Source organism: Triplophysa dalaica, chromosome 15 (genome assembly GCF_015846415.1).
Source record: "Triplophysa dalaica isolate WHDGS20190420 chromosome 15, ASM1584641v1, whole genome shotgun sequence".
Lineage (NCBI taxonomy): Eukaryota > Metazoa > Chordata > Actinopteri > Cypriniformes > Nemacheilidae > Triplophysa > Triplophysa dalaica.
This window is the reverse complement of record NC_079556.1, coordinates 20668925-20686851: the sequence shown is the minus strand read 5'-3', so window position 1 is coordinate 20686851 and position 17927 is coordinate 20668925. Positions and strand designations below refer to the sequence as shown.

At 39.7% G+C, this 17927-nt stretch overlaps 1 protein-coding gene across 1 annotated transcript; it reads left to right on the top strand.

Moving 5' to 3' along the window:
• Positions 1-310: 310 nt before the first annotated feature.
• On the top strand, positions 311-16566 carry spred1 (sprouty related EVH1 domain containing 1). Its single transcript, XM_056768011.1, has 6 exons — positions 311-878; positions 10516-10684; positions 11170-11338; positions 13748-13800; positions 14931-15062; positions 15277-16566. Exons 1-6 carry the CDS (start codon positions 850-852, stop codon positions 15922-15924), a joined length of 1200 nt encoding a protein of 399 aa, XP_056623989.1. The 5' UTR covers positions 311-849; the 3' UTR covers positions 15925-16566.
• Positions 16567-17927: the final 1361 nt, after the last annotated feature.

Here is a 17927-nt window from a genome sequence, read left to right as displayed (position 1 = left end):
GAGAGTCTGATATGACAGCTTGTATGATTACAAGAGTCTGATATGATAGCGTGTATGATTTAAGAGTCTGATATGACAGTGTGTCTGATGGAGAGAGTCTGATATGACAGTGTGTATGATTATAAGAGTCTGATACGACAGAGTGTCTGATCATGAGAGTCTGAAATGACAGCTTGTATGATTAAAAGAGTCTGGAATGACAATGTCTTACTTTAAGAGTCTGATATGACCGAGTGTACCACGATGAGTCTGAAATGACAGTCTGTGCTCTGGCGGAGGGATTTCTCGGGAGCGCGCAGGTCATCCGCTCTTCCGCCCAGTTTTCCGACGTGATTCGCCAGCGCTGAAAATGGAGTTCGCGTAAAGCAGAGCCCACCAACTTCCCATTAAAAGTATTGACATTTCATGGCACGTTCCTGTGATAAAGTTGAGTAAATCAAAGAATTTATTCGTCTCCAGCCTTCGCTGGCGCATCGTGAGCTCGGGAGGGTTTGATTTGATCGCCGTATGAAGTCTGCGAAGAGAGTCGCTTGATCGGCTCATGTGGATTTTCCAAACTCGCTTGTCCTGGGATTTGGGTGTTGTAGTCGGATCAGGATGAAGAATACGCTGATGATTTCTCCTCTGGATGTGATTTACTGGGCAGATCGTCTGAAGTACTGGTTTCACTGGTTTCATACACCGTTTAGTGTTTTGGTGTCTCGCGAAGCATGCTCGACTGTACATCGGATCGGTTTCCATCAATAACGGGCGATTTTACATTGAAAATGGAGATATTTGTGATTTATTTCCCCGTCGTGAGTGCGAACTCGATGTTCTTTCCAGAACTTGGATCCCCGTGAGAAGAAAATGAGCGACGAATCAAATCAAAACAGCGAGTGAGTGTACACACGAAAACATACAACACAAACATGTTACACACGCGCACACACAACGAATGTCTGATTCTTATGTCTGAAAATATCAGTTTTTACCGAAGGACATGAAGCTAAATATGTAAAACATCTGCTCCTTTACGTCTGATCATATATGGCCTGTCTATCAATATGCAGTTGAATATGTCTGATATCATACATAACCTCTAATATCTGTTGTTCAGTCTGATCTTATATCTGATGCCTGACCATACATAACCTGTCTTTATGCAGTTGGATGTGAAATCATCATATATTTGATCTTATCATATATGGTCTGCCTGTCTGCGCTTAAATGTGTCTAATCATATCATATAACTGCATATCTGCAGTTGGATGTTTGATCATATGTCTGATCATATATGACCTATCTATGTCTGATACTATGTCTGCTACCCTATACATAGCTTGTCTATCTGCAGTTGAATATGCCTGATCATCTGATGTCTTATCTTAAATGACATGTCTATCTGCAACTATATGTTTGATTAAATATCTGATGTCACTCTGATCATACATAGACATCTGCAGTTGACTGTCTGATCATGTATACATATATTAGTCACATATAACCTCAAATATGCTATCTGGTGTCTCATACATAAGCCATCTATATGCAGGTGTATACGTCTGATCATCTTTACCCGTCTATCTGCAGTTGATATTGAGGATTGGGTCTTTACACAAGATGTCTGATCGCACATCTGATGTTATATACAGTATATCTACAGCTGAATGTGTTTGCAGTTTGTCACTATAATAATGTGTAGTTATCGGTGATGAGTTGTGTATTTCATCCAGATGTGATGAGATGTGGGAGTGTGTTGTGAACACATTTAACACTCACACTAATGTTAGCTAGTTTGTGCCTTTAAACCTTACTGAGCTGTCTGCGTGTGTGTGCGTGTGTGTTTAAGCGCGTACTGGAAGTGCGGCGCGTGCTCGCCGCGCACGCAGGGTTGTCGCCATATTTTTCTCAATCGTCATCGACCCCATTCATAAAAACGACAGAAAGAGGAGATGTGACGGACGCGTTTGTTATAGATGGACCGACATGTCGAAGCTGACGTATATGCGTGTCAACATTCGACTACAAGGCAGCGCTTTTTTTGACAGCGCGAGAGAGACACAAAACTGCGCCGATCACGTGACCCCGCCTCCATTCATAAAGAACCTCGCGTGCCCATTCACACCCATACACACACGTTCTCGCACTCGCATGCACTTATACACGCGCACACAGATTCGTGTGATGTCACAGTCGGCAGAGAAAAATACTTCAGTGTTTTTCGGCCTTCCATAATTGAAGTAACTAAGAGGTTTGAAGGAAGGATGCTGATAAAACTGACATCTTGTCTGATAGAAACCTTTGACATGGAAGCAGTTGAAATCAGTCATGTATCAGTCATGTATGTACTCATACAGTAACAGCACCCACACTTACTAAATATAGCGCAGCTGATTTAACAGTGAAGAAGTACTGTACCGGTACTGTACTGTATGTGTCATACAGCTTTACAATGATAATGAGATTTATAAAGAAGCCTTGCACCCTATAGAACCTTTCTTGCTTTTAAACTCAAATATATACAGAGAAAGGATTATTATTGGATGCCTATACAGGGTTTCGCCTGGGTCAGAGTTGGTCTTCGGGGTGGAAGACGAACAAAGCCGTCCACAGTTAAATGTACTTCTGAACGGCAAGTACAATACTAAAAAAATCAATGCAAAGAAACAGTTGATTTGTCATTTTATTTTGTTGTTAAATATTATTTAGTTTAACAACCTTTTTACAACCAAGTTATATAATGGGTGTGATGTTATGTGACACAGATATTACCTGTCACTCTCACGTCATCCTTTCCCTCTTTGAAGAAAATCTGTCATTTTCCCTCTGGCCTTCATTGATTTTCGTTTGCCAGACTTGATGACTATATTGATATATAATCATATCAGCATCATAAGACATCATTTCCCGTCCTTACATTGAAGTAGGAAGCATATGGTTTTTTTAGGCCCTACTTTGGTTTATGGAGTGTCCAACAACAAGTTTATGTACATACGATGTGTTTAAACACTATAATGTCGTAATAATAGGCAGTTATTCGTACCTTACTTCTTGACTGACTCTCAAATGATTCGCTCCGCAATTCATCCATCTTGGCCCCTCCTACCTGCTAACCTTGTGTCATGTGATTGGTCAGATGCTGTAGTCTGTTGTGATTGGTCAAACGTGTTCATCAATGTCGCAAATGGAACCCCAATACCATCATTAGAGGAGTACAATACATGTGGTTGGATGTCATGTATATTATATGTGTAGCTAGAGATGGCGGCGATTTTACCGAACCAATTTGAGCCCGAGTCTGACGAGGAAGAAGACGCTAATCCACAACAAACTCCACCACGACTGGAGCAGATGTTTGTCAGTGGCAAGTGACAACTCTTGTCATAAAAACTCCCAGTGTGACAACATGCATGTTGTGCTTTTGCTCATCAATGAAATAAAATATATTTTTTTCTTAAAAAACTGTTAATACTTTAGTAATACTATTATTTCGTCTTAACTGTGCGTTATCAAGGTACATAGAGCATTTCAGAAAGTCGACGTTATGAAAAATTATTGTAGTGTCACTCAAATATATCTATAGGTGCACGTGCGGGAAATGTTTCATAATGCAAAGTTAATAGCATGATAAACAAACTGGTAAACACCCCAGAAATAACGGTACATGCTAATGTAAGCGTTATATGCATTAGTTAAACACAGACATAAGGTACAAAAATATTTCTTGAAGTTAAGACACAAATGAAAATTCACACTAACAGGTTGTGATTCGGTGGAGCTAACAGGTCCAAATAGAGTTGGTATTGCTCCGCTTTCAAGGATCGTCGTATCACATACCCTGCAGTGAACGCGCTAAGATTATTAAAGCAATCTTCGGTGAAATGACGCGCGCACATTTAAACCCTGGGGTTATACTCATTTGGTATCGTTTGAAAAATGAATTGTAACCATTTTTCCCTCAGACGTCCTTCATTTGGTAGTTGAAATAAGACGAACTTAGTGTCACACCGTAGAAAACAGGTTTCAGACATGATACACACACATCACGTACGAGCGACAGTGTTTGGGGGAGGAGAAATACATTTTCACGTCAGTCTCAGCAAAACGTAGGCGGGGACTATGTGTAGTGACGTAGATACGCAGGTGAACTATTCCACGTCTCGTTTATTTGATTCAGAGTCGACTCCCATTTTTACAAGCAAAATAACTTTATTTATTCACCTTCGGACTTACAACTTGGCAGACAGCTTACTTTCAAACACGGCAACATAACAGACTGCATGAAACGTCATTTTCATGATCTCATGCTACCTACTCTTTAAATAACAGTTCTTATTTTCACTGTTATGTTATTTTATTTTATTAGCAGCTAGCTAACACCAACTTTTGTACTTGTTTCACCTCTCTGCTGTCTAAACTAGGCCAAATTATTTTATAGGTAATTTGCTATACATTTTGTCAAATAAATCAACTGTAAATACTATTGATTATTTAGACTTAACCTTACAAGTAACCACTCTTGCTAAATTACCTAAACACACTTAGGTTCTGGGGTGTTTTGAGGGACTTATTTGATGGATTCGAACAGCGAATATTGTGAGTTTGGTGTAAGGATGGAAATTAACACAAAACACTTCATCGCTGGATAGGACTTCAGTTCAGTTCCTCTTTATTAATTTCCCGAATGCAATTTGGTTGCAGCATACAAGTAAATCACTTAAGACAATACAACCACAAACAACACAAAACAAACAAGAAAAATATATATATTTTACCCTAAATTTAAAAACTTTACAGCTGAGGGCATAAATGAATGTCTAAACCAGTTTGTTTTGCTGATACGAGTTCTATAACGAATGCCAGAAGGGAGAAGGTGAAACATGTGATACAATGGATGGAAATCATCTGATAATAAGCTCTGAGGTCTACCCAAAACCTGTCTATAATGTAACTGGGCCATAGTCCTCTGCTTCCTCACAGTTCTTTTATTTCCCTGATTTACAATCCTCTCAATAGAATTGTTGTTTTTCACATTTAGAGAATAAAATCAGCATAGCAGTGAAATGGAAAACGGCTCAATATAAGATATCTGTAGAACATGCGCATCAATGACTTATCTTGGGTGTGACGAGACACTTATCCCATGAGATGAGACACGAGCCTGCGTTCACGAGAATTAGACGAATTGTTTCGACTTTTTAAAATATATCCTCAATGGGGAAATATATAGGGAAAATAGTATTTTATTAAAACATTTAGTCATTATAAAATCCCCTTGTACTTTATGAAACAAATCAAACTTCTATTCTAAAGAATTACTGTGTATTATACCACAGGGCAGTTGAATGCATCAATCTGATTGGCTGACAAACGTTCTTTAGGGCTGCAACTAACGATTATTTTAATAATCGATTAATCTATAAATTATTTTTTCGATTAATCGATGAATCGGATAAAAACAAAACCAAGAAAAGCATTCATTTCCAACCCTTTATTCAAAAACAGAACTTAAATCTTTAGAAACTGCACAAACATGTTGCTCCTTGAACATCCCTGAGCTGTTATAATAAAAATGGACTAACACAAAAAACATACACATGTATGTTTTAAATAAAGTGCCACCTGAGCTGCCAGAACAATAAATAATTTATAAAAAATAACGAACAATACAAATCAGAAAATTTGACAGGATTTGTTTTTGAATGTAAGAACTTGTTCTCTACACTAAACTGCAGACAGACACTCGCAGATGCACACACTCGCAGACGCACACACTTTTGCAGACGCACACACTCACAATCTCTCACACTGACACACACACACACACACACACACTCTCTCTCAAATTCACTTGAAGCTTATTCATTCAATTACTACCATCATTGTATTAAGTGCAAGCTTCATTTATACACCACATTTTAACAAAGCTTAAGATGACCGAGTGCTATAAAAGAACTTTAAAATTAAATTAAAAAGTACAACACACACAAATATATTTGTCAATAATAACCTATATGGGACAAAGCACAGAATATACACTGCAACAATTGCTTTTCTAACTTAGTTTTTTGTCCTGTTGTCAGTTCAAATATCAAAAAAATCTTAAATCAAGACACATTTACTAGACACATGAAAAAGCATAAGAAATGATGTCTTGTTTTCTGAAAAAAACACCTCAAAATTAAGTGATTGTTTGCTTAAAACAAGCAAAATTATCTGCCAATGGGGTACGAAAAATAATCTTAATGAGATATAATTTCAAACAGAAGTTTTAAGCATGAATTAATTTTCTCATGCCATTTTTCTTGTCTAGTAATCTTGAATTTTTTTGTAGAGGCTTGGACTGGAAACGAGAAATAAATTACTAAGTAAGAAAAGCTTTTTTTGCAGTGTAGCTATACATGACAACAGATTGATAAATGAATGGTTCAAAAAAGGCGAGTGAATAAAAACGTGTCTTTATTCTTGCAATGCAAAGTGCAAAGTAACTATACCAGCCCTGCTTTACTTCTGTTATTAACGTGCTAATGCTAACTTGTCATGCTTGTCATGCTGGATAACGAGTAAACATAAGCACCAGGGACATTACGTTCTTCACTTCAAAACGGAACAAAAGAAGGATTCTGTAATGACTTAACCTGCTGTTGAACTCCCTTCCTCCTCATCAAAGACTCCAACAAGTTTGCGTTTCAGGTGCTGGATCATTGCCGTGGTGCTCCCGTGCCATGTCGCTTTTGCATATTTTGCAGTTAACACACTTTTTCTGTTTATTTAGTGTGAAATGCTCCCGCACATTGGATGACTTGCGTCGTGCGGATTTCTCTGCCGCCACCATGTATCTTTCCTCCGCTTGTTTTTTTTAATTTTTGCTCCGCCCTGTCTATGACGCGCCAAACTCTGCTAGCATCAGTGCGCGAGAGAGACCGAGTGTGTTCACTCCGCTCCGCGCTCAAATAAAGTTTTATTTTTATAATCAAACGTCTCCGTGTCGCGCGACACAACGAATCGATTGTGAAATTCGTTGCCTACAATTTTAGTAATCGATTTTTATCGATTAAATCGATTCGTTGTTGCAGCGTATTAACGTTCAGTTAAACTCACACCTATGAATGTGTTCCAGGTCTGCTGACTGCATTAGTTCCATATCACTTCGCCAAGTTTAAACAACAGAAAGATTATAGCAGTGGTTCTCCACGCTGGCCCTCGAGATACATTTTCCGGGTTAAACCGCAGCTCTGATAAAACACACCTGAACAAGCTAATCTGCTCTTGATCTGACGTTTATAATGTCAAACTTTACTGTTAATGGAAATGTGTGCAGTTTCGTTTCAATAAACAAAGCATTTAAAAAACAATATAGAAATACATATACTGAAACCGAATAAATAAAATAACTAAATAGAAAAACAATATGCATTAATAAACACTGATAGCCTACTGGTTCATTTTTTCCTCTTCAAGCTGCTTATGACCTCAGTGTTCGGAATTGACATATTTGCTGTCAAGTGTTATTCTTTTAAATCAATTTAATGTATCTGATTAATTAATGTCTGAATGAATAACCAAAGTCAGAACCAGCAGGGCCGTACGCAGGATTTTTGAAATACAGAGCTCCAAAAACAGAATTTGTCCCAAACAAAAAAAAAATACTTTATTAGTCTACATAATATCAGTAGGCATGTGCATTTTAAAACGTTTGGAGTGCGAAGTACATAACAATTGCTAAAACCATCTTTGTCTTTTCATGTTTGTCAGTAATGAAAGTAAACACATGGTCAATAGATATTTTATTCAAATACTGCCAGATTAAAATTCAACCGGTCTTTCAAAAAGGATCATAATGCATTTCGGGTTCGAATTACAAAAGAGGTTTCCATTTTTGAGTGAACTGTCCCTTTAAATTTTTTGTGTAGCTACAGAAGTTGCAGATAGTTAAAGGCCCCCGTTTTTTTCTCCTGTTTTTAAAGCTTTGATTGTGTTTTTTGGGTGTTTAACAATGTATGTTCCTGTTTCTAGTTTTAAAAAAAACCTTTATATTTAACATATTTCAAGTCCACCGCTAGCTGTGTCTCGTTTCGTAAAGCTGCGTTTTTGTGTCCTCCATAGCTATCATCCTTTAAAGGAAGCGGTATATTCATTACTTTAAAAGCTTTTAGTATTCACTTGATTATTCATTGATTAATATTTATCAACTCATTTAGTAATTATGAGTTATACAACCAATCAAATATAAATAAAAACAATTCGGGCAAAAATATTCACTCTTACGTCTTATCACTTAAAACTTTTTTTAGCTGGAATTTGGAGTGAGATACAAGGGGAGTGGCTTCAGTGCATCATATACATGTCTTTGCTCAGAGCTGATTTGTCCAGTTTTGGTTTGCGATCTTTAACCCAGAATATAACCTGCTTCGGAGCAGGTTAGCCATGTAGCGAAAGTCACCATGGCGACGAAACCAATCCACCTTCTTAAACCCAAAAACTCAATGCGAACTAACCTGGGTATAAACCGGCTTTGTGCAATAGGCCTCAGGACCCTGTTTCAATAGAAGCTTCAACCAAGTCTGAGTTATAGCTTGAACTCTGAGTTGAGAAACTCTGAACTTTTGGTTAGGTAACAGCTGAACTGAGCTAGTTCAGTCATCTCCGAGGAGGCTGACTCTGAGTTAAGTGCGTGCACCACGTCTATGATCAATGGAGCGCCGGTATTGCGATTCACCATGGCAACGACACCAAAAAAGCAACATAGCTGCAGAAAGAGTTTGAGAGCGAGACACACTTTCATCACAGCTTTGCACACAGCGGATTTACTAATGTGGTCTATACATCCCCGGTGTTGTATAGAAAAAGGAAGGTTTGAAAGTGACATAGTATAATTGAATTAATAAATGAATATGGCAATAAACAAATAAACGATTCATTAAAAGAATGCAAAAAGACAGAAATAAATTATATAATCAATTTATTTCCTCATGTATTACTCAAGTGATGAGTGTCAGAAGTCAAGTGATTGTATATAGAACACTTTTTTAAAGCATGGCTGGCTTGAGTTCTGCTCAGAGCAGGTTTGAGAAGGACTGGATGCACTTCTACATTCATTGTTAATTACTTTTTAATCTGTCAATTTATTCTTTATTTTAATCTTATCTTTATTTACACTTATCAGTAATTTCTCGTCCTCCATTAAAAACAACCATCATGTTTATGATAGTGATTTAAATTATATAAAGAAATCCACTCTGGTCCTAAAATCCTCTACTGAAATGATTCCCTCCCCTCCGTCCCTATGAATTCATGCAGTCTCATCATCTTCCTCAGCAAAAGCAGACGACATTTGTTTTTAGTATGTGGGCAATGAGTCTTAAATGGAAATATAAATAAGATAGACCACTCGTGCTTTAAAGTGGGAGGATATAGAAAGAAACTCTGGGTCGACCAGGTTAGGTTCACAGAGTAAGTTACTATGGTTACTGACTCTTGAGTATATGTTACTTCTCTTTTAGAAACGGCTTGTGTTATTCACTTTCTCAGGTTTGACATACCTCACATTCTGAAACTGAAAACCCAGAGTTTCCCTCGTTTCAGGGTTAATATACTCAGTTTTCACTAAACCTCCTTTCCGAAACAGGCCTTCGACTCTGAACGAAACATCTCAACGGTGAACAGTTTTATTTGTGCATGTTGTTTTGGTGGAGTGAGTTTGGTGCTTTTTTTCTCACGATCTGCTCACTTCCTCACAGTATTTCAGGAACAGAGAATAAGTTGAGTGTTGTTGGCTGGTCTCGTGATCGGGTGAAATGATTCACCGTGAGCCGGTTTAAAACCGATAATAATATGATAGATGAGATTATAAATGAATCGGCTGTGGGTTTACTGCAGACTGATATGACTGAAATGTGGATATGGTGATATTTCTGAAATCCTTGTATGGTGATATTTCTGAAATCCTTGTATGGTGATATTTCTGAAATTGCAATTTAGGCTTATTATTCGACATAAAATATATTTTTATTTTACAAAGAAACGTGCAGCATTTGGGAAATATTAAAGGGGCAGATGTTCATTTCTAATTTGTTGTGAAAAAATAATATTGTGAGATTAGTATCGTGAATCGTATCATGAGTGGAGTGAATGGTTAAATCTCTACTCGTGATAGATGCTCTCATGAAGAGTTTCTCAGTTTCCACATGTAAAGAACTCTTATGAATAGGAGCTGATGTGTGTAGGGCAGCTGTGGTAGGAGATCAGACCGTGCTGGTACAAAGCTTGTGTGTATCTGTGTGCATCTTTAGCTTAATCAGTTTCAACTCAACAGAAGATATTTTGAGAGATGTCTCAGTGGTTTTCTGAAAGTCGGTGGGGTTCAGTTTTGTTTGATTATCAACATTCTTCAAAATATCTTTTTAGCGTGTTCTGAAGAAGAAAGAAACTCCGGTTTGACATGACACGAGGGTGAATTAATGAAGACAAAATGTTCATTTTTTCAGAATGAAGGTGGTGTTGACTCTGTTGTTGTGTTTGTCCCGTGTGCAGTGAGAGTTACGCGCGTGTCAGAGCTGTGGTGATGACCAGAGACGACTCCAGCGGCGGGTGGCTTCCTCTGGCCAGCGGGGGTCTCAGCTGCGTCACCGTCCACAGAGTGAGCCGACCGGATGCTGAGCCGCACTTCCTCATCCACGGAGAGAGACTCAAAGACAAATCGGTAATGATCGCATCACTGGGGGAGGGGGTCTTTGATGGGCGATGGATGACATCATCGCCAAACACGCTCGCAGGAAGTAGTCGTTTGGCTCGCCTTCAGACTGCTTTAAATAGATTCCCGCTGTATGACGCACGATGAGCTCATCGGTGAGCGGAGAGAAAGTGACATTACTGTGAGACGTGTTATGCTTGCTCTTACTGTAGACAAGAGATGCAGGTGTGTGTAAAACACAGACAACAAACACACACACACACACACTCTCATCTATATTATACATTCATGAATGGTTCATGTTGAAGTGGAAAAACATCATTGTGTTTTATACGTCCTGCCGCAGCAGCCTGTTTAAATAAAAGAGTTCAGTGTGCACATGTTACAGGTCTTTAAAAGCCGAAATACTTTGCCTCTCCATTCAGACGTTAATGAGGTGTATTGTATTGTGAATGATGCCGAGTTTCTAATAGAGCTCTTCATGGTGTGTTCAGGTTGTTCTGGAGTGCATCATAAGCATGGATTTGCAGTATAATATAGTCAACCCCATCTTCCATCACTGGAGGATAGACGACAAGAAGTTTGGCTTGACCTTCCAGAGCCCGGCGGATGCCAGAGCCTTCGACAGAGGGATACGACGGGCCATGGAGGACATTAAACAAGGTGAGGATGACAACGGCTCAGCGGCCAACATATTGTAGCTTCAGAAGCCAAAACCGTTGGATAAGCACTCCCCAGATAGCACAGGTATGTTTGTAAGATCTGGATAACATCTGATAAACATCTTGGAGCAGTTTTACATCCTTTTAAATCATAAACATCTCATGTGACATGAGGATGACATGCAGACGTCTCATAGACGTATTGCAATTGCAGATGAGCAAATAATGAAAAAAATAGGACGTAAATGCAGACATCAAATGGACGCCAGATGTATGTGTGCTATCAGAGTCAAGTCACTTTAGATATTTCACACGAGGTGATGAGAGTGTTGATTCATTGAATGTCTGATGTTCGTGCATGAATGCAGAAGTGTTCTCAGTTTAGCTGTGGTAATGGGTCAGAGAAGGAAATGAGAATAACCGCCGGAGTGATCTTTCTTTAAATCGAGGCACTGTATGGTGTCTTTGTCTCAAGTCTCTTATATATAAACATGCAGTCGTATCAAGTCTGGCTTTTAGCTAAACCTTTTCCCAATAAGAAACAACTCATGAACTAACAGCACTTCCGGTCACTGCCAGAATCCGATCGTTTTTGTTTTATACTTGTTGCACTATAAGCAGTGTTACGGATATAACCTGAAGGTGAGATTGGTCAAATTTAGACGGATGACGTTGAACACTCTCTTGAAATGGCTGGTGTGAAAGTCCTCTCATCGTGATATCTGAGATGTCTGTGTTACAATGCTGTTGTTCTTTCTTGCACAGAACTCAAATGTCTTCTAATGGCACGTCAAATATGGCTTCACAAGGCAAAAGGTTTTTATCTCATTGGTGACGTTTCTCATCATGAGATGTGCAAGGATCAATTTTGAAATGCTTTCATATTTGAATTTAGTGCTTATGCATTTCTTCGTTTATACCAATTAAGATGAAATATGAATGTTTTAATCTCAAACACATGGTTTCTTATCTCATCTTTCGAATGACTTGAATGATGGATTTTGTGCTTTTTATTGAGCACCATACAAGGAGATAAAACAACAGCGTTTTTATATTAAACTAGAAACAGCAGGTAACATTTTACAGAAGAAAAAACATCTGAACACCAGCCTGAACTTGTTTTAGTTGGTTAAACTGGTGAAGCAGGATGGTTGTAGAGGGTTTTTGGCAACTTTTTTAGCTGTTGAAGATGTTTTCCCAGGCTGATCAAGTGGGTGTTTAGCTGGTTAAAGTTGGGGTGTCAGCTGTTTTAGCACTTGGGGTTAGACTTGCTAAAAAGTGGCCAAAACCCCAACGGCATCAGACTGGGAGACCAGCTTAGACCAGCCAACCAGTCTAATCTGTTTTAGTGTTTTTTTTCAGTAGGCGTGGCAAAATGATGCTAACAATGTTTAGCATGTTGCTAGATTGATTTTTCAGTTTGGGCTGGTTACTAGGGTGTTTTACTGGTTGCTAGGTATCTATGTGCTTGTTTCTAGATGTTGTTAAGGAGTTATTTATTTGTGTTGAACTGAAGAAATCAAGTCATAAATATTTGTGATAACATTGTGGCGAGTAAATGACGAGAGAATTTTCTCATCAGAGTATTATTTTTTTATTATTTTAAGTGTGACTTGTGTTGACTCTTGCGTTTGATGTCATCGATGTACAGCACATTTTCAGAGGTGTTATTCCGAGTTTGGAGTGGAATTTTCCAGTGGCTGTTGTGTAATCGTTGCTGCGTCTTCTGTATTCCTCATGCATCGCTTCAAACCGCACTGTGTCCGTTCGGTGTGCAGACCCGTTTCTATGACAACCGAGCACATGGTGCACACGGCGAGTGCGGCCTGCAGCTGCTGGATGTGATGTGAAACCCTCCGAGCAACATCAACAACACAACGTTTTCTCTCTGATCACTGTCTGTCTGCACAAAAACTAACGCAAAAATAATCTCTACGAGAGTGACGAGCGTAAACTTTAAGACCTCAATTTTTCATTTGTACTTATTGAACTAACAGGTGCACTGACGGTGTACTGGATTAGTACTTGTAGCACATTTGTTCAGTTGATGAAAGTACACTTTGAAGTCTACTCTCACAGTAATACACTAGATTTGTAGTGATTTGCAAGTTTTCTTCAAGTGAAAATATCATCATACATACACGTTTATATAATGATGTATTATTTTCGCTTCAAGTACACTTCTTTGTTCCTATTTAGGTGTTTCACACTTTAATTCTTTCACTGGAAAAACACCTTGAGTGCTTTTGAAGTAGATTTGAGAAGATCAGCTTCAGTTTCACACTTTAGTTTCATGAGAAATTGCGAGTAGTTCAGTGATGTTATCATGTGATCGTCACCTGGTTCTTGTGTGATTCAGTGAAATTGTCGTTATTAAATATGAATGTTTGTTTGTTTCATGTGTATGTAGGGTGTCAGCAGTACAGTGATGCAGATGTTCCTGAAGATCCATCATCAGCACAGGTGAGTGTTTGTGTGCGTGACTTCACCTTCAGCTCACGTGACGGCAGAATTTCATTCATTCACATGCGAACGGGGCTAAAAATGTCTCTTCCACTGGAGCTTTAATGCTCGATCAATGCTGCTGCAGACCCAATCACACGCCTGTTGCTAGGCAGCGGGAGTGAATGTGTTGCCATGGTGATGGAGAGGCAGCTCCAGCGTGAGGCATGAAGTAAGGCCACGCGTCGTTAATGAAGAAGAACCACGTCAGGTTGTGTTGGCATCAGCATCGACGGAGGTCCGTTCTGAGATTGACTTCCTGTGTACAGAGTCTTTGTGAAATGATTCCGGTCTCCAGCTGTGCTGCAGGGCATGATGGGAATTCAGCTGTCTCGCGCGACACGCCTGAGCTCTTGATGTATGTGACGTGACCGCTGCAGCGACAGACTGAAAGCGTCCGTGTGACTCACAATGCTCTGTCTGTCTGATTCACACACTTGTATCAGGTATGAATACACACTTGTCAGAATGAAGATGGAGAGACAGAGAACATCTTTGAGTTCCTGCAGGAGGATCTGTCATCCCGTGTGTGTGTTTCAGTCATGTGACTAGTAGAACTGAATCCTGATATTTCCTCTTTCTGATTATTGTGATGTCTCAGTGTGTCCGTGAACCTCATGCATTCTGAAAGCATCTCACTCACGAGTCATCTCACTCATGTCTCGCACATGTCCTGTCTCATGAGTCCTCAGCAGTAGTGTGAGACCCGCGCTGTGACATCACAAGCTTCACATGATCTGTGCAGACGCAGCCGGACGTCTCCTTTCACAAACAAGTTTAACACAAATCCTCCTCTCACACCCGTTAACGTTCTGTCATTTATTTCATGTGCTGATAGCTCCACCTGCTGGAAAAAGAAAATTTTTTTTAGAGTTTCTCTTGAGAATAAAAAGTTGGCCGGTCCAAATATTTTCTGTTACATGTTTGAGAATCTTTTTGATTCAACAAAATCTTTTACATTATTTTACATTTGAATCCCGTTCTCTTAACTGGTTTATTTTAAGCGCGTATCAAAACTAATAATGTATAATATAATTCCGCTGCTCATGTCGTTATTAAATGAGTGTTTTGATGTGTTGTTGTGGTGACAGGTGAAGCAAGAGACTCCAGTGAGAGAGATGTTCTCTCCTCGAGGAATCGTGTCCACCGAGCCCTTCCGTGGTTCTTATGTTCGAGCTCCGCCCTTTGATGATGATCTCAGCCATCACTTTCTGCCACCACAGGTACTTCATCACCCTCCACATACAGTGATGTGAAGTCATACTGACTATGACTTGCATCATGAATCATCACACGGATTGATGAGAATTGATTGTGTTAAGGTTCGATGAATCACAGTAACAAACCAGCGTATTACATGTTCGTTTTTAATACAGGTTTTGTGATTTATTGTAAAATCCTATTAGTGAAAACTGGATTTTTTCTTCCCACCGGCAGGTTTCCTTCAACACCACGCGTCACGTCAGCTTTCAGATGGACGACGAGGAGATTGTGCGCATCAACCCCCGCAGAGACGTTCTCATCCGAGGCTACGAGGACTACCGACATCCCGTCTTTTGGAAACGAGACGTTGAGCGCGACGAACCGGACTTCATCTCCACCTTCTCCAAGCCGGATGGGAGGAAGTGCGAGTTCTTGTACCCTGAGGGCCCGGGGTCTCACGGCAAAGACTCGGTTAAGACCCAGCAGCCGTCCCCCCTGCCGAAGTCGAAGGCGTCCCGGCGGCGTCGTGAGGACGGGGAGCGCTCCCGCTGCGTTTACTGCCGCGAGATGTTCAACCACGAGGACAACCGGCGGGGCGAGTGTCAGGACGCCCCCGACCCCATCAAGCAGTGCATCTACAAGGTGAGCTGCATGCTGTGTGCCGAGAGCATGCTGTACCACTGCATGTCCGACTCGGAGGGAGATTTCTCGGACCCGTGCTCCTGCGACACCAGCGAGGAGCAGTTCTGCGTGCGCTGGCTGGCACTGCTGGGACTGTCTCTCGTGGCGCCCTGCATGTGCTGTTACCCGCCGCTGCGCGCCTGCCACCGCTGCGGAGAGGCGTGTCGCTGCTGCGGGGGCAAACACAAGGCCGCGGGGTGAGCCCGGGTGAGCCGACGGTTTGTTTTTTCATTCACCCGAGACGGGTGAGGCGACCCTCGCCGCGGGAGCTTTGATTGACGCGGCCGACCGCCGGGTTCTGCAGTGTCAGGGGGCTCAACAGGAGGAGACTCCTTCAGCGAACGGAGAGATCGCTTGAACTTTCAAGCCAACGCGTGTGACGAAATCTTTTGTACAGAGATTATATCAGAATATTCATAACAATGAAGTTGTGTATGTTTAAAGGGATTTTAGTTTTGTTTTCTTGTGACGTTGCAGTGATCCATGTGCCCTTTTCCTTCGACTGTAGATATTTGAACAAAGACAGCACTAGATATTATTTTCCATGAATTAAAATGCTTATTTTCATGTGTTGACGTGACTAAATGTTCTGGCCAGTAACCGTAATAAAGCGACAGCGGTTGTGTACTGTATATACAGTTTGACATCTTTCCAGGAATGCAAATGTATTGATCTCTTTCATTACAGTGCAGGTTCATGTTAATGCTTTTATCTTTAAGAATTTGATCATTTTCTTGAAGGATATACGTCATGAATTCAAGAAGCACTTACACTTAATGAACTGGCTCTTGATCTTCATCAAGACGATTCTTGACAGTCTAAAATAAACCTTCCTAATATGTTTGTTTTTTGTTTCTAATTGAATCTTATTTTGACGTGTAATGAAATAACGGGCACACATGTCATTTGAAACGTGAATTTGTTTGTGCCAAACTAATGCTATGACAGGGATCATCAGATTTTACTTTCTATGCAAATATTCCCATGAACCTCTACACAACACGCATATCTAACACTATATTCAAGCAGTGGTTTCATTGGACGGTACAGATGTGTTTGTCTGCTGCTGATGTATATTGTGTTATGTACATAGATCACCTTTGAATATTCTTTCACATTGAAAAGCGGTGGATGACAACGTTTGACACGTTCATAGAGATTCTCTCTAGTTTTGTACGGCGGGCGGACGAAAGACGAAGGTCCAGTTCAGACGCTGCTGGAAACAATCACTCATTTACATCAGAAGAATATAATTTAGCTATGTATGACTGTTAAATAAAACGTGATATCGTTCTCAAATGTCATTCCACTCAGATTACAGGTTCCGTGTTGTTTTGTATGGATTTCATCTAGTTTGTTTGGCGGTGATGGTAAAGCCTCATATGCAACATCTCTTCTTGTGTTTGACTATCACGTGCTGCTGTGCTTTTCTTTCTCTCCTTTTCTCTTCGTGTACATTTTTGACTTTTTCTAGGTTCTGAGATGAGTTTGTGATGCTTTGCTTGCACTGGTGACGTTGTGTATCGGTGGTTTTCCGCTTGACTTCATCATTCTTCATCCCTGATAAAGTGCCTGACATCCCTCATTAATCCTTCTGTTGCTTTCTATCTACAGTATGTGGAGGTTATATTTTTGTCATGCTTTGAAAAGACTAAATATATGATGTAATATTTATAGTTCAGTAACTCATGTCATAGTTGTATTTTCTCTATACAGATGTAGCTTGTTACTTTCCTAAATATCCAATGTAAATATGCATACAAAATGTTTTATGTTACAACATATACACTTATGACATCAATTACCATTAACATAATAAAATGTTCAGTTTCAAGTTTCGAATGTGTGTGTGATGATGGCTTCACTTCAAATGTTACCTGGTTGTTAAGAGAGAAGACACAAATGAAGACAAAGAACATCAGCTAAATAATATATATATTTTTTTTTTATTTGTTATTTTCACATACACAAAGCTCACCCAGGGTGTCCGCTGGGTCTTGAAAAGTATTAAAACTTGTTAAATCATTTTAGAGAAAATTAAGGCACTAATTAAATTAAATGCCATTTTCTAAAGTATTAAATGTTGTATAATTGTTTCATGTTTGTCCAGCAAACGGTACTAAATAACTTGTCAATGTAAGTTCAATGGATCCCGCCCATGTGTGCACCTTCTGATAGAACAGTCAGCTTTTGTGGGCAGAGTT